Source organism: Corvus hawaiiensis, chromosome 5 (assembly GCF_020740725.1).
Source record: "Corvus hawaiiensis isolate bCorHaw1 chromosome 5, bCorHaw1.pri.cur, whole genome shotgun sequence".
NCBI classification, from domain to species: Eukaryota; Metazoa; Chordata; class Aves; order Passeriformes; family Corvidae; genus Corvus; species Corvus hawaiiensis.
Window position 1 is genome coordinate 23,748,807 of NC_063217.1, and position 22,543 is coordinate 23,771,349.

Sequence of the window (22,543 nt, forward strand, 5' to 3'; positions counted from 1 at the left end):
TGGCTTCTTCACAGAAAGGATCCATAATCCAATACAATTTCTATCAGCCATAGACTTACGGTTTCTCAAGTCAAAGCAACCCAGATCCGTGCTCATGCATGTTAGTGGTTTGTATGCCGTGACTCCTGCCTACACAACATGAATTCACTTCTTGTAAATTATTCCAGCTTTCATTGCTGCCCAGTGAAACTGTCCAATTGTCACACTAGATTTCAGACGAACATATTGAAGCATGGGCCCTATACTCCCTCTTCCTATACTCTCATTTTCAACAGTATGTCAGTACAAAATGTCCTTGTGAAGACTTTAGATAAAACTTAATTATTGCTCATCAAAAACTCACAGACAAAAAGCAAAGCATACAAATATGTAGTTACCAGTGGGAAATAATTTCTCACAAACCAGAAGTGTTTTGTAACAAAAAAAGCTGTTAGCTAATCAGTTCTCATAAAGGATCCACAGAATACCTTTAAAAGATGAACCTAGGAATTAAAATTAATTGCTAGTTACTAAAAATAACGAGTTCAACAGATACTGGTTTTATGATCCCATATAATGCTAAATAATTCTCCTCCTTATCTCCTCTGTTCCATGGACAGTAAATTATTTTTCTCTATTTCTCAGAGGAGGGGATTTTTCTTGTCCTCTCTTTTTTTCAGTAACATCCACAGTCAAGAGTACATAACTACATTTTCTTGCAGGCAGTCCAACCAATTAACATTTCTAGTTACATTTGGAATGGGTTACAAAGATGCATTTAAATTTACATAAATGAAGGCTGCTGCTGAAAGTAGCAGGCCTGCCTTGCCCCAGCAATGTATTTCTTCCTTCTCTTATGCTCACGGTAGCCCTGATGTAGTGGTGGCAGAGCTGGTTTATGGGACTGATTTTGGAAAGTGCAGCTGAAGTAAGAGCTAGATCTTCAGCTGGATCAGTTGTAAAGTCCCTAATATGGCTCATCATTTGATCATTGAAATGCTACCAAGTGGGAGAAGATGGGAATGCACAGAACAAACTGATATGGGCAAGGGCACTTAGCCTTCTGTGGAGCTGCACAAGTCTTCTCAACTTGTAGTTAACCTCAAAGTTTAGTGCTTCTCTTTTAGACTCTGAAAGAAGGATCTCTGTGTCAACACTTTTGCTCGATTTTTTCCCAACACCATTAGGTCTAATAAAGGCTACTGCTTTCACAGACTTCCAAAGATCTTTGTCTCTTTCATTATCAAATTATCATAACATCAGCATTCTGAAAAGAGTTTGGTTTTGTGTTATAACCAGCTGTTGATCATTTGGAATTGTAATGCTACTGGATTTTGCAGTTCATTTTTATGGTTGCAACAGTGGATTGCTTGGAACAGACCTCTCTCAGGCCATTCAGTTTTTGCCTGTGAGATAACCATATTTACATTCTGTTTAGCTTTTGTAATAAATAGCATTCTATACAATAGCCATTAGCTGTTTGTGAGTAATAAGATTGTTTGTTACCTAAATGTTACAAAGGTCTTAGCCTCTCTGAGCAACCAGTTTAGTGTCCCCAGATGTATATATTTTCTGTGGGACAGTATGGCCATAGGTATTTCCTTGCCCTATTGACATGAGCTTACGTGAAAATGAGGAATGCCGTTGGAAAAAGTTTAGGAGACAAACAAGAATGTGTGTTGTAGCCCTTCTTATTTTCTAATAAGTAAACAAGACTTATCTTTTTACAGCTGTTCATTGCTTTTGTCTATAAAACCTGCTCCCAGCATTGTAGCTCTGTGGATTTCCATGGACTTTTTAATGATGTGATGTCCTTTTTTTAGAGCCCTTATAGCATCTTGGTTCATATACATTAAAAATTGATGTGTAATTGATACTGGCTTCTTAGCATACCATCTGACTGTATCAGCATCATAACTACCTTCACAGCGTGTAAGTATGTAAATGAGTTTGTTGTGTAGGCAGCTTGACTTGATAAGGTCGTGTGATGTCTATTTTGAATAGGCATATCATCACCATGAAAATTTATCTTTAGGATTATTATTGTCTAAAAATGAGCACAGTTGGAACTAGACAAGTTGGCTTGGAAAAGGAGCTTCCACATGCAAAAAAATGAAAAACAGAATTTTAAAATAATTTTAATTCAACACCAGAATGGTTGCACTGTTTCACACTGAAGACCCATCTACTATTTAGGTTCTGGCAGTGACCAAGAACAACTAGGAAAGCACCTAAAACCAGATGTATGTAAAGCAGCAGTTGCCCCTGTTTTCCTATTTCCTGGAACCTGCAGCATAGACAGACTTCCTGACCCTGGGATCAGGGTAGGTTGAGTTTCCATGTTACTGCCTAATAATTTTGAATCTAACTTCACGAATTTTTTAAACAAAATAAACTTTGAATTGACCAGAATTTAAATGTTCATTCTTCCATATTTTCTGAACCCAAGGTAACTTGGAAGACCACATAGATAATCTTAGATTTGTTCCAGGAAATCAATGTACCAGGTAATATTTTATATTCCTGATATAGTGGGCTTATTTCCTAGTTGTTTATTATGAAAACTCGTGCTTGATCCTGTGAAATATTTACTGTCTCTCGGTGTCATGGACAGCATATGGTACTGTGTAGACCACATATCTGCTTCAGTATGATAATTCCTAGGGAGATATATGGAAAAAAATTAAAGCTATTGGGAATTTCTATAAGCTTTCTTCTTATTATTAAATATTTATTATTCCACTTCAAGTTGTTCCATTTAATATCTGAGCAGTTCAACCAACACTTCATCTCTTATTCCACACTAGAAAATAGTTTTGCTGTGGTCCAGTCCATTGTAAAGTTGCTATTCCTTCAGTGTAGCAAATGCTGTAAGTAAAACTGCTTTCTTGGAGGAAAGACTTAGCAGCAACACCTTTGGTCTGTATTTTTCTGTTGCTCTGTCATCATATTTGTACAACGTAGCTGCTTGTCTGGCGAAATATGACAAATATTTACTATTCCTTATATTTTTCTTCAAAATTGTACTTTGTGAAAATAGCAGAAACAGTTTGAGGTGGACTAAATAACATTTTAAAAGCTTAACCAAATACGTTCTGCTTTTAACAAATAGCGTCATGGAACAGCCCAGGTTGGACGGTACCTTGAAGAGTCATCTAGTTGAGGGTTTTGTGGGAAAGGTTTTATGCATCTAGATGAGATTCTCTTGCATGTTGTCTAGTCGCATCTTGAAAACCTCCAGCCATGGAAAGTCTACCATGAGCATTTTTAGTGCATGGCTATAATTTGTTTAGCACAGCTGATTTTCATTCCCAATAATAACACAGTTTCCATATAATTTGTATCTCATCCCCTTTTAAGTAACTCTGCACGTACAGCCAGGGATTGGTTTGGTGGTAGTTTTTTATTCCAAAGAAAATGTCTGTTGTCTTTGAACTGATTTTGACATTATTTGGATTGAGGTCCCCATGACAAGACAAATGTGATACTCCTCTACACAACAGAATCTGTAATGCCTTTGGATTAGTTTCAGTCACTGCCTGAACCATGTTTGGGGTCTTGACACTAGATGTCACACTAAGCAAACTATTGAATCAGCTTCATCAATGAGGTGAAGAGATATCTTTTGTTTTTAAAAGGTGCAAGAAATTTGGTTCCTCCTTGTGGAACGACAGTGGAGCAGAACCACTGAAATAGTTGCTGGAATGATGAGATGGGAGAAGTACGTTCTATGTCTGAAACCTAATCCATGTCTCTTTCTTTTCAATTGTGCTTTTTAGCAAATCAGCCATTACACAATCCAGTCCTTTAGTAACAGTATTGATAAAGCTATCCTCCTAGAGAGGGTGCTATTGCAGCTAAATCAATTAATGGTGGGTAGCCACTGAAATGTGTAGTCCCACACCTTGCATATTTCTTCCTTCTCCCTGTACCAGCACTCATGTTCCTCTGAGCTCCCTCTAATCCAGTTCAGGAGGCTAAATTGACATAAAAATAAATCTAGAGGAAGGAAAAATCCATTTTCTGCCTCTTCAGTTCCTTGAACCGACTCTTTGAGACCAGTCAGGGCCAGCAGAAGGGACAAGTATAGAACATGGGAAGGAGTAGAACCTCCCATAACTGCACCAAGAAGCCATTAGGCTAGCTTAGCTGTAACAGCAAACTCTTTATCTCCAGGGCTTATGTGAGGCAAAGTACATTTTCAGTTTGTACTGGTGGCTTGTGACTTGCATTTTTAAAACAGCTTCTATGCTTGAAAGCTTGGCTCTTCAGTTTTTCTTCCAACTAATCTATCTACTAGCTTAATGAAAGTGACTACCTTCTGTAAGCCTTTCCTTCCATATGCTGTGGTGTTTTCAATGAGGTATGGCATTCAGAAGGTGCTGAAGTTATGGTGCTCAATGAGCTGTATTTCCAAACGAAGTCTGTTCTCTATCATACTGTATACAAGTGCTTCACTCCATGTAAGTTTAAGGTGTTTTACCTTTAGGGCCGTTGCTAGCACTTGTCAATATCTTTACACAGTAAAAGTAATGAAAAAAATGACCCAGTTGTTTGATTCACATGATCCCTGAAATTCATACTATAAGGCTGTGTAATGCATTGTTCGTAATTAATATTCTACTATCTTGATTATTTTGTTCTTGGGTATATTCTCATCTATTTCCTCAGCTATCAGAATGGCACATGAAAATATCAGACACCAATAGTTCTCCCTGGTATGAAAAGCACTTTTTGTCACTCACTATGACAGAACGAAATGTCACTTTAGGTGTCACTGTGTTCATGAGCTTGGATCTCATTACACATGGGTATGTGTAATAATCAGCATTGCATAGCTTAAGTTGACTTCTGTGTGGAACAGAAATGCAAATGCTGCAGATAATGTGAAATTAAAGTATTCAAACATTGCAAATGTCTCTTCTATTCTCTATAGCTACTATTCCCCTGTTGCAAAATAAAGTACAATATTAAAAAAGGAAGGCTGGGTGTTATGCTTGTACTTTATGTGATCATAAAAAGGATAGTTAATCTCTTCAGAAGACTTTTTTTATTTCACAAATTCAGCTGATGAAGGGAAAACTGCTTTGGCTTGACATCACACGGTGGTCACAACTGTTTTGTAAATAACACTTTGTTGTTTACACAAAGACCTTTTTTACAGTTCTTCCTTTTTAAGGAGGAAATGTGAGCGTGCATTTAGGGTCAGCAGTCCGTTTTGCTTTATATCTTTTAACATTGGCTTTTAGTCTAGAAGACACTGAGAGCTAATAAAATGGTATAACAGCCTTTATGCCTATTGCTATTATTGAAACCTTTTATGCTTGCAATGAGATCTTAATCTAGTCTCATTTACTAGCTTAATCGGAGTGATTCCTGATTTGCGGACTAGATAGCATAGATATTATCAGAATCTAGCCTGGGGTTTTTTGTTTTAGCTGCAAGGAAGAGAAACTTTGTAAAGGCTTGAAGTGAATGGAGTACCAATAGGAAAGCGTAAAAGGGAGCACAGTGGGGTCCTACTTCTTAGTGTACAAAACCAGAGCACAGCTGGATTTTCCACATCTCTATACTTCATGTAGTGGAGTGATTCTCTTTCAGCCAGTTTCAGGTTCCTCAGTTTCTCAGCTGGTGAAAGAAGTTCATTTAAGGCATCAGTCTTCATCTTTAGCTTGAGCCAGATGAAGATTCACTCATGTTACTAGACTAAATTTTGATTGGTTGTTCATTAGAAGTGCCCCCATGGTAGGACACAGGTTACAAAGGCTGTGTGGTAGCCAGGGACAAAATCCCAAACTCCTCCCCATCTGTACTACTGAAGCAGGGAGTCCAATTGCCAGTGAGATGGACAAGGGTTCAGTGATTCCTATATAGAGTGGTTTAGGTTTCAGACATAGCGAACTGCCCTCCAGAGGTGTCTGTTTGCCTCTTCTGCAGGGAATCTAGAGCTACTAAGCTGGGAGGTGGAGGATAAGACAGCCTACAGTGAAGTGGAATCTATTTACAGCATTTGTGAGTGCTGTAATCTGGCCTTTGCCAGATCAGGCAAACCAAAAGGCAGGTCATGTTGTTAGGCATTGTTTGCAAAACCTTCCTTTTCAAATGAAAGATCCCAGCTAGGAACATGAACAATAATACTCAGTGGAAATTGCCAGCCAATAGAAAGGCAAGGAATCATGGAGGTAGAGAAACAAAAGCAACAACAGAGCAATGCTTTCTTCCAAAAGCTCACAGTGAACCATACCCATTGCATAGCTCTTCAGTCTGCTGTTACAGAAGAGTAAATGGAGATGTCAGAGGTGTCAGTTCAGTTGCATTACCATACCCAGTGTTACAAAATGAGTGTATCTTTAAATTGGAGCCTTTTCTCCCATGACCTCTTTTATTTCTGTGTCTTTTGAAATTACAAATAGTCATTTTCATTTCCAAGGCAACATGCATTTCTGCCGTGTTTGTGTACATATGCCTATCTAATGGTTGCTTCAGTTGTAGTCTTCTGATCTCAAGTGGTTTTGCTGCTGCAGTCAAACATACATGCCATATAGCTTAGTTCAGCAAAGCCAGCCCTAGCTGACCTGGAGTATTTTCTTATTATTCTAGTGCATGTAACCACAGCCCTGAAAATGCTACCTTTTGTAAGTCAGTAAATACCAATACAGCAACTGTGTACTTTCTCTTCATAAATGTATTAGCTTGTCTGCAAAATGACAAGAACCAATTCAAGGCTATAAAAAAATCCCAGAAAAAAAAGTGGGAAATTAATCTGAAGATGTGTAACTTTTGCAGACAACTGAAATTTTTGCTCAATATTTATAGGACTTTTTATATGACTAGAAGACCATAGTATTTTTTGTTGTCAAGTCAATTAAGTCAATGGAAAGAATAAAACTCTTGCTCATTTAAAAAGTTGTGGGCGGAAGAAATGGAAAGGAATGTGACATGCAGTATCTATTATATTCATTTAGAAGCACAAGTAATAGTGGTTTAAGTGAGCCCCAGGAATTTGGGGTTAAATAAATGACTCCAGAATCTATCCACACTAATATTTTCATTGAGCTCATTAAAATATGTGGGAGATCGGATTAGACCATGGAGGATGCTGCTCTTCAGTATCTGCATTGGAACAGACTTTGCAAACATCAAGAAATTGTTCAACAATGACTTAAACATTGTGGTGCATTACCTGGTATGACCCACACAGTTGAACACACTACTGTTTTTTGTAAGACACAAGATAAAAGAGATAAAGGTCATATTTTCTTTAGACATATTTTCTTTAGCATTTATCTGCCTAGGCTGTTTCAGTGTAAAGCATTAGGACCTTGTGCAGCTTATGAAATTCCCTCTTTCTGCAGGTCTATTCCTTAGGAGATGTCTGTTCTTTGTGTTTACCTCCAGATACTCCAGTTTTCTTGTATGTGATCTTTCAGTAGTGCTGCTTCACATATATTTTCTAGAATATATTTATTACTGAAGTCACAGAGCACCTGATGTGTGCTCCATCTGCAAATCACAGAATCATAAATCTAAGCTTTCCTTTTTCCTACTCCATTTCAAATATATTTGCTGCATCTTTCTTTAATCAGATATTCAAAAGCATTTTTGTATGATTACACACACACACATATATGTATATGTTTATTCAGAATGCTGCAGGGCACTGGCAAGTGATAGGCTATTTTGCTGTAGTTAATGTAACTCAAAAAAGGTGCTTTGAACTACTCTAATAGAATGCACACAGTTGTGGGATAGTGTGGACAACACTTAATGAATCATTATGTCTAATTTTGTGCCTTAGATGTTTAGATATCTGCCTGACCATCTGTATTAATGCCTTTTCTGAAATAATTCATCTATTTACAGTTCAGTTTAACCAAAGAAGTATGAAATTGTCATTAACATTTCTCATAAGTAGTTAGGCAGATAGATGAAGCACTCTGGATTGTCCTGCTGCTAGAAGTGATTGGTTTCATGCAAGATGCACTAACAGTGTACTGTACAAGATAAAAATCAAATCCTGTCACTGAAGCTATTTAATTTTGTGTTGGAAAGAAATATTGCTCACCTGGTTTGTTGTTAACCTGTTGCACCTCAGCTGACAGGCAGAACCTTCCAGCTAAGGAAGATTACTAGCTGGATTGCTTGTAATGAGAGAAGTATATCGTGGACATACTTGTGCACATATCCAGTAGTAAAATAGGCAGACAATTTTAGAGTAGTCTTCTTTAAGGGCAGCATTTTTCAACTACAGTTGATGCAGATTAGGAAGACGTTGCTTTGCCTTGCTGACTGTCAGTCAGTCTACCCTATCCTATAGCAGGATATTACCAGTCCCTGTGATTTGCTAGTGTAAATAAACTCTGAGTAGAAAACCAGCAAGGCAATCCTGTTCTGTCAAAAATATTCAGATAAAAATGGTAGCAACATTTATACTTTATTTTAAACTAGACCACTTTAATAGAGGGCTAGGGAGTCACTGCGTATGAATCAGGTAGAGGTGGTAAAATCTCTCTAGGAGATCAGCTACCACTGGAGCAATAGTTCTGCCTGTGTCAATTGACATCAGCAGACTTTACAAAGTATGTTTAAATAGTAGCTTTGAGGAGAGACACTTCAGAATCTTACTTCAAATGAGCAACTAAGGAGCTTAAATCCTGAAATAACTTTGAGGACCTGAGTCAGTATTCCTAAAAACATAGCACCTATGCAGAAGACTGAAGAACAAATTCCTTACCTCCGTCCTGCAGTCACACAAAATCCATTAACTTCGGGTTAATTGTTCTAAAGTTCTGAAAATTATGTGAGGTCCAACTCTATGGCCTTACGAGGACTGCCAGTTTCCATTTAAACTGATTGCAATAGAATATTTAGCATTTTGAAAAGCAGGGAAGTAAACTTATGTGTGCCACTGAAATAACTTTTATTTTTCAAATCCAGCATAATTTGTGTTATAGTCCAGCTTTATCATTTCTATTCAGTTAATATAAATATACTAGAAGAAGTGAATTGTTAACCTAGACAAATTAAGCAATTGAGGTAAGTTTAGTAGATATTTTGTTTGTCATAATTCATTAAGTATAAGAATACTACGCACTGTTAGTAATAAGTTTTCAAATCATATAGTCTAAAATATGCCTCTGCTACAGGTCATGGGATAACAGCAGTAAAGGAAAAAGCAGGAACTACCCTAAGAATTCATAGTGGAAGTTCAGCATCTTTGGAAACAGCAGAGCCTCCTGCAGCTGAAACACCAGTTACTCGTAAGTTCAAGTCCACTGAAATTGTGGACAGAACTCTTTGACACTGCCAAATTAGTTTGATTTACAAAATTTTAAGATTTTGGTCACAGAAACCGTTTTACTGTAATTTGTGACTTGCAGAGTTGAAATTATACTGTAACCTGCTTTTTTTCTTTTGTTAGAAGCAGAGGATTCTCTAGACCAAAGCTCTTCTGAGAGTATTCCTTCTTCCCCTTCATCTGGATCTCGTGGCATGCTGTCAGCTATCACTAATGCTGTACAAAACACAGTGAGTCATTTTAGCTGGTCTCTCTGGTCTAGTTATTTTTCATTATTTTTAGGTTCAACTTCACTGTAGGTCACATCTTTTAAGTTACAATTCTTTGTAGAAACAGTTCTTTTGTAGGTCTGTTTAGAGTCTTTTCCATGACAAAATAACTTTTAAATAAATTGTCAAATTAAAAAAAAAAAAAAAAGTCAAACAGAACTAACTCAGTTACTACATTGTCACCAGTTTCAGTGAAAAAAATGTGGTCTTCTCCTAAACTATGTAGAATTTTGGAAATTCTTGGAAAATCTTTTTTATAATTGTAGCATTGTCTGATTTTTTATTTTTACACATATGTCAGTCCAGAGAAAGTGTGATAGGATTTGTTACCATTTTTGAAGGCAGAGAAAATAAGAAAATACTCCATTTGCTTATTTTAAGGCTTTTACTAAGCTCTCTATTTTTAGTTCCTGGCCTTTACCTTCACCCCTCTGTCTAGTCTCTCATTTTGTGTTAATCTTCCCAGAAGGGGGCCTGTTTGAAAACTCACAGAGGCAAAATCTTTTGTTCACAGTTCTTTCCTATTACACTGTCCTTATATTTTGTGTGTTGAACTTCATCCTTTTCTCTTTTTTTGGATTTCAGCTTTTGCAAAATCCTGTACCATACCGTTTCCAAATCAATTTTTGTGTCACCATCTTCCCCAGCATTTTTTACACTTTTCAGTATGGTGTTTCACTTGAAATTAAAAGAGACTTTAAACATTGGCTGTAAAAGCATGTAAGATTAACTCCCCACTGAGCAAGTTTTATGAAGTGGCAGTTCTTTTTTATTGTATATCCAGTTCACTCTGACTGCCTCATCAATCTAATATCAAAGGTTTGGGGAGCAGAAGGAGATTCCTGCAGATTATTCCTAAGACTGTTTCTACAGAACCTGGAGCATCATACGACTTGTGAGAGCTGGCAACCAGTAAGATTACTTGAGCATGTTGTAAGAGAAATGTGGTTGTAGGCACCCTGGAGATGCTACTATGCCGTAGTGATCAATGTGGTACAAAAAGAATCACTTAAGGTCTCAGTAAGTCACCTATAATCCCATTTGAGACTTTGGTAGGGTTTTCCATTATATATCAGGTTACATCAGCATTTGAGTATCTGACACACACGTAATCCAGATTGAAATGGAAATCTTTAGCCAGTGAAAATTCTTCTTCAATGTACGTAAAAGATATGAAGACACAGGAGAAACGTGTATTTAAATAGACAGTTCCAGAGTCATCACAAGTGTTGAAATTTTAAAAATCAGGTGAGGCGGAGTCTTCTGTTCATGATGGACTTGACTCCACATTTTTCATGTCTAAAACATGTTCCTACAAACCAGATGCCATCAGATGAAATTAAAGTGGTATTCATAGAATGATAGAGCCACAGAATAGTTAGGATTGGAAGGGAACTTAAAGATCATCTAGTTCCAATGCCCCTGCCTTGGACATGGACACCTTCCACTGAACCAGGTTGCTCAAAGCCTGATCCAGCCTGGCCTTTAATACTTCCAGGGGTGAGGGATCCACCACCTTTCTGGGCAGCCTGTTCCAGTGCTTTCAGCATCCTTATAGTGAAGAATTTCTTCCTGATACCCAATCTAAATCTATCCTCTTTCAACTTAAAGCCTTTTCCTTTTGTCCTAACACTGCTTGCCCTTGCAAAACGTCCCTCTCAAGCCTTCCTATAGGCCCCATTTAGGTACTAGAAGGCTGCTGGAAGGTCTCCTCAGGGAACAGCACTGATTTTCTGTCTTCACAGGAGATGTACTCCAGCCCTTCTATGATTTTTTTATTTTTTTAATTAAATTACAACAATTGTTACATTTCATCCCATGTAAGTCATTTAATTAAATGGAAATATTTGTATAGCTCTTTTTTTTTTCTTTTGGAAAATGTATTCAGAACAAAGTAAATGCATGAATCCTATTGTTAGTTAAAGTATAGGAAATTTAGGGACCTGAATGCTCAAAGATGGTGTCTATAAAAGCACTCCTCTTTACAGTTTGTATTAGCCTAAACTGGGAAGAAAATAACCATATTGCATTATTTTATACAGGGGAAAAGTGTGTTATCTGGAGGCTTAGATGCTTTGGAATTTATTGGGAAGACAACCATGAACGTCCTTGCAGAAAGTGATCCTGGATTTAAGAGAACCAAAACACTGATGGCAAGAACAGTCTCACTATCTCAGGTTGGATTTATTTAAATACTGCTCTGTCAATGCAATTTCAGATTATTTTTCCAGAATTTCACGTGCCTCAGGGGGAGGCCTTTGTTGCAGTAGGTACTGGTTGGGCTTGGGGAAATAAATATTATGCTTTATATTTGCTCTACTTTATTTTTCTTCACAGAACCACAAAAGATAATGTAAAATCATCTTTTCTGCATAATCACATATGCAATAGCTTATTTAAATAAGATAGTATATGTGGTAATAAATCATTACACTCTGGAGGCAGAATCAAATTATTGATGTTTTGGTAACAGCTGTAGATAGATATCTTCCAGCATAAACATTACTATACTCTTTTCCTTGGAAATCAGTAATACTGGAATATGACATATATGTCATTAGGAGCTAAGCCTGTAAAAAATTGTATCTCAATGTCCGTCTAACTTAATGGTAACCTTACACAGTTGTGACTCATATGTTTTAAAGCTCAGAGAAGTGATAAAAACAGAAGTGAAAGTGCTTTAAGTACAAAATGTTTTTATTTCTCCAAACACTGAGAGGAGGGAGGCTGTGGAAAACAACAGATGTTGAAAAGAAACTAAGTTTACTGCATGTTTACTTCCTTGTAGAGAAGAGTGAGGTACTTTTCTTTTAATGAGATGTTTCATCTTTAGTGTTCATCATTGTAGGAGTTAACAGACTTATACTGTTACAGCAGATCAAAAGCAATTAACTCTTGTTAAGGCCCACAGGGTTAAGATGAGCTTTTGAGAATGTCTCCTTTAACAGCATGCATGAATTTGCATGTAGAATCTGAGGCAGAATACAACATAAATCAGTTCTCATGGGTTGCACTATCACTTTCCAGTGATTTGTTCATAAAACTTAGTGAGTTAACTTTTGAAGAAGGAGACTTCAGAGGGAAAATGTATCATTTAAAGTCTTTTGTAACAAATGAATCACTGAAGACAATAGTGTAGAAATTTTGAATGATGGAATAACGTAAGTGGTGGGAGTTCACCTGCATTCAGACACTTATATGTGACCTAACATGCAGTTCAGATGTATTTACCACCTTTGCTGTAACAAATTCATGAGAGGCCGTTTCATCCTGGGAATAGAAGGAAGAAGTAGAAGATCCTGTTGGATACACTATTCTTTTTTATACACTGCTAGAAGTGTATTAAAAGCACTCCAAAATATACCTAAGTATATAGAGGGTAGGTCTGCCCCACCTTTGGTATAAGTCATTAATCTCTTTTGTCAGTCCTGCTGTCACATAAAACTGACTTTAGTATTTGCTAAGAATATTCTATAGGAAATATTTATGTAGGTGCATTATTTATGCAAGTTGGTGGGTAGGTCCTGAAAATTATAGTCTTCCCATTTTGTGGTCTGTAGAATGGATTGCATGGCTCTTTAAGGCTGCACATTAAATAGTCCTTTTTCTTTCATTATAATTGGTGGTGAAATTTATTATATGGTATCTGTAGTTGACATTGCTTTTGAAAATATAAGCAAGATTTTTTTTGTTCATTGTTTTTTAAAGAAAGTTGGTTAGCAATTACCATTGGGAAAACCCTGCTTAGAATACTATATAAATATTTTATCAGAGAAAGTTATCAAAAAAGAAGTTAGCTATTTCATCTCTAAAATTTTAGCTCTGCAGGTGTGATATAGTCCCAAATTTTACTACTACTTCTAGACACACTGAAGCAGATGGTAATAAAATCTGTCACACTTCCAGCACTATCAATAAAACATGGAATGATGTATATTTGTACAGCTGTTGCGAGAAGCTAAAGAAAAAGAGAAACAGAGGCGGGCCCAGCAAGTTACAGTTGAAAGAACAGCACATTATGGACTACTTTTTGATGAGTTCCAAGGTTTGTCTCATCTCGAAGCTCTGGAAATCCTGTCAAATGAAAGTGAAGCTCAGGTACAGTATGCAGACAGCTTAAATCAATATGGTTGGTAAAAAAAATTATCTTTACATTAATTTTATTCTGCAGACACATGTAGAATGAACAGTAAGTTTTCCATCAAGTTCAGAGAAAGCTGAATTGATCCTATGGGCCTGTCCTGGGTTTTAGGAACTCAATACACCTAAAATTTAACTACAAGATCAACTCAAAACAAAGTTCATAACTGACAGATATTTTTGTTAGGATCATATGTAGTGTGTATTTTTCAGATTGTGACACTATGCAGATGTCTTGCAAATTCCTTGCAGAATTTGCAAAGAGGTCGAAATCTTTTTGGTTTTGTATCAGGTACAAATACTTACGTTCAGGAATTCCAGACCTACTACATGTGGAGGCTGATGAATTAAAATTAGTTCCAGATTATTACTTGTTCACTTCTTATTGTGTTAGTTTTTAAAGTTACATAAAAATACACCAAGATACTATTACTGGAAGTATACAAATGTCTCTCTGAAGATGGTGATGTTAATAAGGCCTATCTGATAAAAATATATTTTAATTTCAACTCTCAGTTTATTTATTCTGCTAGTACATCAGTAGATCTCTGACAGTAGACTAATAGAATTTTGTAGATTCCTAGCAGTGATTTTTTGTACTGAAACAGTTTTCTAAATAAATTTCTTAAAAACAAGTTTTCTTTTTTGTTTTTCTTTTTGTAATTAGCATTCTTTGCCCTGCGGGGTACTTCTTAATAAAATAGGTTGGATGTTAGGAAGAGGTTTTTTACTGAGAGAGTGATAAAGTTTCGGAATCATCTGCCCAGGGAGGTGGGGGTGTCACTATCCCTGGGGGTGTTCAAAAAAAGATTGGATGTGGCACTCTGTGCCATGGTTTAGTTGAGGTGGTGTTAGAGCATGGGTTGGACTTGGTGATCTTGAAGGTCTCTTCCAACGCAGTGATTCCGTGAAAATATAACCAACTTATATTTTAAAATATTTTAGTTGCTCTCAAAAATAAAAGAAGCTTATATGAATAACAGTTAGGTACATACTGTCAGTGTTGTTTTTACTTTTTGTTATTGTGTCTAGATGAAAAACTACACATTCAAACCCCACATGTAAGGTTCAAGGGTCTGCTTTTGGAAAAAAAAAAACAAAACCAAAAATGGCCAAAAGGTTCAGGTTAATTGCATGTGTCAACACTATTTTATTTTAATGTGAGATACCACTGGGTAAGCAAGACGTGCAGGTTGTTACCATGAGGTTTCTGATGCACTTCATTTATGTCCTAGACATGTACATAGTCCTACTCAGTCCAGCGGGATTGATGGTAACTGTGTGGGTCAACAAGTCCAATGCCCAGATAAATGTTGCAGTTACCACGCACATACGCACACAGGCACAGAGGGCAGAAAGAGTACCGTAAACTTGAGACCTCTCCTAGCAGCCCGAAAGCCACAGGAGGACTGTAAGAGGTACTGAACACATACATGTTTAAGCTTTTATTTTGTAAGTTTCCGTTAAAAGAAGTTCCCAGTTAGCCCTATGGATAGTGCTATAGTAGGGGAGGAAAAAAGCCCCATGTAGTCCTTCACAACCTGACTTGAGTCTCACGGTTTTATCTTGTGTTTAACCCTGAGCACAGGAGCTGGACACAAGGACACGCCGGTAAGAAAGTAACAGCTGTCTCCAGCCTTGCACTGAGGTAGTCTGTGCATCTGTCAACCAAACTTTGAGAAGCCCCTTGAAACAAACATAAAGGAAAAATTTTGCATCAAGGACAATAAGGGCATTTTCTCTTGGCTTCCGTAGGCAGAAGGAGCGCTCTGCTCATGGGATTAACAACATATAACTGTAGTACAAGCAGTGATTCAAAGAATCTGTTTCCAGCCCTCTTAGGTTTGCCATCCTATTAGATATGCAGGGACTTGCAGATACCTGAGACATGCAAAGACCCGCCAATACATTCTTCAGAACAGGTAGACTGTCAATAATTTTGGCTGCATTTTGAAGGCAACTTTTTCCAACTCTTCCTGTGAGTGCTCAGACTAACCATTCTGCGTGTGCTCTTTTTGCCTGCTGTCTTCATCCAGGCAATCCCAAAATGCCTATTAGAGTTTGCAGTTAAACCACAGATTTATAGTCCAAAACTCATGTTCTGGAGGAAGGAAGGGACCTGATGATCTGGCAAGGCTGGTGTAGTTTTTGTGATACTCAACAAATTCTGTTGACAAGAACTAAAAATATGTCTAAGCTGGGAGGTTAGAGAAAAGGTTTGAACTTAATGGATGTTTCCATTTCTTAGTCTATTTTGGATTCAGGCTCTAAATTAGCATTTAATAATACTTACTGTCCTTTCTTTTACAGATTCAGTCACATTTAGCAAGACTTGATGGAGAACAGTTGGAGACTGTGAAAAATGATTTAATTGCTATAAAGGAGATCTTTGTTCCAAAGGAATTAGATGATGAAGTGGTGCAGGCACAAAAAGGTAATTAGAAATACAGAGACTTAACCATATAAATAATTGCTACTTCTTTATCTAGCAATTAAAACAATTCCAGTCCAAACTGTAATTTCTGATATCCTAATAGTCTTCATAAGGTAGTTAATAAAATTAATACTCTAAAAGTTCTGGAAGCTGATCAATGCTTAATTGAATTTATATTGTAACTGAAGTGCGAGATATAGAAAATCAAACATAAATATTAATTTTTTTTGCTATATCATCAATGAAAGTATAAGAAAGTAAAATAATAACTTTTTGGATAACTCAGCTTTTCTTACAGAATCTGTTTAGGAAATTGTATAGTCTGAAAGTTTTGAAGTACTTAGAAATGCTTTTCTGTTCAGCAACTTCATCCTCACTCTGCACCCTCCCTTGCTAGATGGGGGAAAAGATTAGAGTATCCAAGAAATTTAAGAACCCTGAATTTTTTTTGAATGAAAGTCACTTTGAAACATAGTAACAAAGCTGCTTTAGAGGTATTGCTTGGCAAGATGTGGTGTGTGGAGTGCAAGAAGGAAGTTAGAGCAGCGTTCCGTAACTGCGACACAGCACAGCATTGAAGACAATGGGCTGAGCTCACGAAAGTTACAATAAAATGGGTGGTTAGGGGCAAAATAGGCGTCTTAAACAGGTCAAAAATGTTAGCATTCCCCCAAACAGGTTAGAACAGAATGATAAGAAGTCAGCTTAAAGCCAGCACGGTTCATGTCTCCAGGCCTTTGTCCTATGGACATCCATACCAAACCTCTTAGAGCTAACAGCAACAGTCCCCTTGACCTGACTGAAGACTGGCTCATGCCACTGAACACCATATTGTTGTGTTTCGGAAACAAAGAAACATCGAAGGATATTTCTTCCACATCTTCTTGATCTTCTCAGGGAACTTTGCCCATAAAACTTGCATTTTGCACGATGGTGAGATACGATTTCTTCAGCCTTCAGAAAAGTTAGAAAAACTCTGTTAACATCCACATGTTCTAACAGGAAAGTAATTCTGCTCAGACTTCTCTTTCTGGCAGTGCTTACTCAGCTTGCCTGATCTTTCTCACAGGGACCTCATTGTTTCTCATTGTGGGGAACAGCAAGTGCTCAGCGTAAAGTCTTAGTATGGTAAAGTTTTATGCTGTTTTGTTCCCCTCTTAGTTACTCTTTAAAACCCCACATTCTTCTATGGAGTTGTGAGAAGTAGAAGTGAAGAAAGTGTATAGCCTGCTTAGGAATGAGGACTCATGAGATGTCTGTTGTTCCTTAATTTCTATGGAAAATAGTACCTTGCTTTGAAACCAGCTCCCAGGAGAAGCTCTGTTTCTTGCACAAAGTGTTTTTTTCTCTGAAGGTCAGAAGTTCTGGTTTTTTCAGTAAAGCACAACTGTTTATCATGCTCCTTGAAACATTTACAGGCATTTTGAATCGGCTGCAACCAAGGCAATGAGCACCTTAAAAAAAAAAGAGACCAAATCAAAGTGTGCTGCAGGTTTGCCCCTGCAAAAGCAAACCACTCATCGGTGAAACACATCCGTTCCTCCTGTGACTGTGGAAATAAAAACCACACACATGTTCTCTCCACCTTACAGCTGAATGGGTGTTACTTCAGGCAGCAGCGCAAAATTCTGCACATCCTTTGGTGTAATCAGGCTCAAGATTTGTTAGCATTTGAACTGCAGATATATTTCATTTATTGGTGTTAAGTTGGATGCATTTTAGTTCCACTAGAGGAACCAAAAGAATAGAAAGGTAAATTGCTTCTCAAAAGTAGCTTTCTGTTAGGGCTGAGTCTACAATTCTGGACATGCATTAATAGCTTCTACGCTTACAAAATCAAGTCAGTAAGCCATATGGTCTTTTAATAGTGTATTTTTTTACATAGAATTGTATATTTTTACTTAAACTAACTCATATAGCAAGAGCTAGTAGGCTTTGTTAAATTCTGTGGAGGAACTTTGATTTTAATTTTGCTTGCTAAACAGTTTAAAACTGCAACTAAGTTGATTTCCGTAAGATTTTGATTTGTGTTTCCTAACTCAATAAAACACGTGGGTTTTATTACTGTATATGTATATAAAAATTACAAAAATTTATATTACTGTATATATATATTAAAAAAAAAGAATAGATGGGAGAAAAAACAGTACTTTGCGTTCAAGTGTTTGAAAAAGGTGACCATTTGTTTTATGTAAATTCTCAGGATCTCTTATCCTTGGATCTCAGAATCTGAACAAGTTTCTGATGTTGGTGCTGCTTTATTTGCTACCATAAATGCTTTCAGTCCTACAGAAGGAGGTAATACTGCAGTGATCTTTGGAGGACTGTTTCAGGAAAGGACTTGGGCTAGGCTTTGTTCTTGGCAACTTTGAAATTGGAACTGTAGTATTTTTTGTGTCTTGGCTTAACAGTCAGGCGCAAAGTTGATAAAAAAAGAGAAAGAACATATGTTTTCTGACACAAGTAGCAGAAAGCCACATGCATACCCTTCTCTCTAATGTTTCCTCTCACTTTGATTATGCAGCCCTTCCATGTATTTTTCACTGCAGCTTCACATCAACGGTTTGTGAAATAATAAGGGGAGAACATCTGTAAAAGTGGCTTTACCTACATTTTGAAAGCCATTAACACCCAAAATCTCATACGTGAGGTTAAGCGAGGCAGTAGCCAAAGTGAATATTCAATTGAATATCCCAGTTATCAACAGTTTTGGTAATTTTGCATTGATGTGGTAAACTGCTGCTCACTTTTCAGCCTGCTGCCATTCATAAAACAATTTGTCGTTGATTTAAGAACAAGTGAGTGCAGTGTATCCAGTGTACTGTATTCCAAAGCCTGAAAATCCTATTGTCAAAATTTCCTCATAAGGGCAGCAGTGAAATGAACTCCATGCATCTCTTTGGCCTGCCAGAATACAAACTTCTTGACATGTTCCTTTGCTATTAAGACAAAATCTCAGTCTCTTGTTTGTTGTAGGTGAAGAATTCTTTGTGCTACACACTAACTTATTTTATAGCACCAAAGATGGACACTCTGTACAAGCAAGGAGGAGATGTCCTTTTCCCTGGGAGAGTATAATCCAAGTCTCAAATTTTACCACCTTTCCACATGTTGCATGGTAAACAGTTCTACCAAGGTCCCCAAACTCACTGGAGAGTAATGGCCCTCTGCTTTTAAGCCCAATACTGAAGACTTGCATAAAAATGGAAGATCTGGCCTTACCTAATTAGTGAACAAAAAAAGTGAGAATATAGCAAGACACAAAATTGATTTTTGAAGTAGCTGGACTTTTATCAGTATGGGGACTCTGACCTTCTAGTGACATCAGGCTAAAGAACTGGATTTTGTGTGTTCCATCAGGAAATCTTTTGCAAGCTCAGTAAATGCAGATGAACTAAACCAACCAAAATACTGACTTTTAGGAACTTGAAGCATGTTAGAATATGGCATCTGATAGTTGTCAAAGGAGTATATGTAATAAAGATGAAGTTCAAATATGAGTGATACTTATCTTTGCTCAAAAATCTTGTGAAATAAGATTTGAGGCTCATTACTTCAAAGCAAACCAGAAAACATTCTTCATTTAAGCAAATCTCGACCTTAAAATAGAAAGAAAACACACCTCTTACCTGTGGTTTGCCGGCAGAGCAGTAGAGAACATGTATGAGCAGTATGAGAGAACAGTATGTTGCTTCTGAAACTTATTTGTATCTGGCCGTTTTTATTCCTTGGTTTGAGAGAACAGGTAGTGTTGCTTCTTTGGTTATTTTGTGGGTCATGTATTTTTTGTCAGATAACATGGGGTTATGCAGTTTCTTGCCCTCTTGACTGTTTTTGTGAAACTTAATGGAATTTAGGATGGGATAGAAAGAGCAGTTAAAGTGTCAAGCTGGTGTATCAGGTTGTGCAGGGATCCCTGTTGCTTGTTCTCTTCTTTATTTGAGCGTATACGTGCACACCCCCATACATTCCTTTCTTGTGTTGCTGTCACTGTTTTTCAAGTGCTGGAATGCTTGGTGAAACTATTTCACTGGATGTGTTTGATCATATAAAATACTATAGCAGTAACACGCTAACAAAAGCTGTCTTGTTTTTTCTTGCAGCAGATATGGGAGAAGAGTTTGTCAGCATGCTCACAGAACTGCTGTTTGAATTGCACGTTGCTGCTACTCCTGACAAACTAAATAAGGTTAGCACCTGTTAGTGAGCTGCCTTCAGTTTTGTGGGCAAAGAAGGAGGGCTTTATTCTGAAATCTGACACAGAGCAGTACCCAGTTCACTTCAGACAGCTCAGAAAGCAAAGTACAGGAGGCTGAGACTAAAATGCTGAATATAGAAAGGCTTTCACAGAAGAAGTGAGATGAGTAAGGCAGTGTAGTTGGACAAGCCCTTTCCAGTGTTAGAAAGCTTGAACTAGGGTGTCTCAGCAGATCAGGGCTAATGAGCACAGCAGATTTGGTCTTATGTATTGGAAACAAAAGTCAGGTTCATAATAATTTTTCTTGCTCTAGAAGTTAGGTGTTTATGAACTAGTCACATGACTAGTCACATTTGTACTATCAGGTCCCTTTAAAGCTGGTTAACCTGCCAATCTTAGGCTCAAACAAATGTTTATCTCTCTAGCTACATAGATAGAGGATGGATAACTAGCTTAGGCTTAGGTCTTAATGTATTTTAATTTGACTTGATGTTAAAAAAAGAGATGTCATTAATTTCCTACTAAGCATAACAGTAGTCTGATGTTGTATAAAGCTTCAAGACTTCAGCTTTGATCTATTTTCATGCCTGGGAAGGCAGCTCAAGATACAGTGATTTTATATTTCTTTTTCCTTTAAGAATTTAGTACTTTTCTCTTACCTCTCCAATTTTTTTTTTTCCCTTCTTTATACACACTTCTTATTTTCTTATTTGGGAAACTGTATAAGAAAAATTTCTGTGTAAATTGATTTGAATGATAAAATAAAGCTGAAATATTAACTTTGGAATTAATGCCAGCTGTATGTGTTTGTTAGGAATATTGTACCTTTAGAGGAATTATCCCTGGATGATCCATCTTTATGCAATCTGAAATGCTTCTCCTTACAGTTTCTTAAATATACACGTAACTAAATGCTACTCAGAGTCTTGATATATTCAAATTTCTGTGTGTAAAAAGGAAGTAATTAAATGTATTGTTAATTGATGTTCAGGAATGTCATCTGATATTCTCTTTTCAAACTGAACTTTGCGGTTGGGTTCTTTGTTTGGCAGGCTAGGAAAAAAGCTCATGAGTGGCTGGAAGAAGCCAGTTTGTCCACCCCAGTAGACACAGAAGAGGAGGTAAATGAAAAACCTGGAGAACCTGGTGAAGAAAAGACGCAAAAAGATGATAAAATTGACAGTGATAAAACAGAAGTAGACAAAAGCAAAACTGTGGAGGTAAAATAACTTTTGAAGGATGAGTTTCATTAAGTGAATGGACATACTTTGTTTGATAAGATTGTTTCTTCATGTGTTGGCTTCATATGTCATCCTTATTTTTTAAATTCATGGAAGTAGTAAGAAATAATAATACACAACTATTCACTGCAGACCCAATAGGAGAGTAAATTACATGAATATTCTTACTGTTATTCTGTTTCCATAAGTAAATATCAAAGTAGCAGGTTCTCTGTCACATTGTTTTTATTGTTTTATATCTGTGGGGTTTTGTGTATGCATGTTTATACTCAACACACAGTGAGCTGAGAGATTCTGTGGTGTAATGTCAAACATTGCATGCACACTGAAAGTTGTATCTCAACGTTTCTCAGTATCTCCTTCTCTCAGTGACTACATGGGAAAAATGGTCAAACTATGTAAACAGTTTGAATCATAAACAGACAAAACAGAAATATTATTTAGGCAACTAACAACTGCTCATTCTCTTTATGAAAGATAGTTCTAAGGCTAAAAGTTCATTTAAAAAGTCCTGATAAGGTTAATTGTGATTGAATATTTTCTGTCAAGTTAATGGCAATATTAAATGTGGTTGCTATCTTTGTCAAGATTATTATTTCTGATAAGAAGTTATCTGTCATGTTTCCTTACAAAAAAGTCTAAAGAAGCAGACAGAACGTATACACTGTATTTATTACAGATTTTTATGTGATTGCAGATTTCCAACTGGCATCACCTTGTGAAAGCTGTAACTCGATAGTGCTACGTAGAGATTTCTGTCACTGTTGATAAAAACCACTTATTTATTGGGCACATTATCCATTTCTGCTCTGGAGATTCAGCTAAGGGATGACTCAGTACTTTTGGCTCCATATGAAAATAATTATGATTATGACTTACTCTAGAGTTTAGGTATCTTTCTATTTGTTAGGACTAGATTTAAAAGTGGTATGTGAGAAAATCCAAGAGCCTGACCTAGTTCCCAGCTAAGTAAATGGTAGACTT

The 22,543-nt window shown here is 36.9% G+C and overlaps 1 protein-coding gene and 1 long non-coding RNA gene across 3 annotated transcripts in view; one reads left to right on the forward strand and one right to left on the reverse strand.

Annotated features, from left to right (window-relative positions):
- The window catches only part of FAM114A1 (family with sequence similarity 114 member A1), a 32,667-nt gene that overhangs the window by 4,487 nt on the left and 5,637 nt on the right, over positions 1–22,543 (forward strand). The window contains exons 4-10 of one of the 2 annotated variants that reach the window (XM_048304444.1): positions 9,126–9,239; positions 9,401–9,507; positions 11,589–11,723; positions 13,492–13,644; positions 15,997–16,120; positions 20,224–20,309; positions 21,371–21,538. In XM_048304444.1, the coding sequence (XP_048160401.1) occupies positions 9,126–9,239; positions 9,401–9,507; positions 11,589–11,723; positions 13,492–13,644; positions 15,997–16,120; positions 20,224–20,309; positions 21,371–21,538 (887 nt within the window). The remainder of the gene's footprint in view (positions 1–9,125; positions 9,240–9,400; positions 9,508–11,588; positions 11,724–13,491; positions 13,645–15,996; positions 16,121–20,223; positions 20,310–21,370; positions 21,539–22,543) is intronic. The other variant, XM_048304445.1, reaches the window with a different exon arrangement.
- LOC125326306 lies at positions 16,038–20,228 on the reverse strand. Its single transcript, XR_007203751.1, has 2 exons — positions 17,410–20,228; positions 16,038–17,074 (listed from the first exon to the last, which is right to left on the reverse strand). It is a non-coding gene; the product is annotated as an uncharacterized LOC125326306 (long non-coding RNA).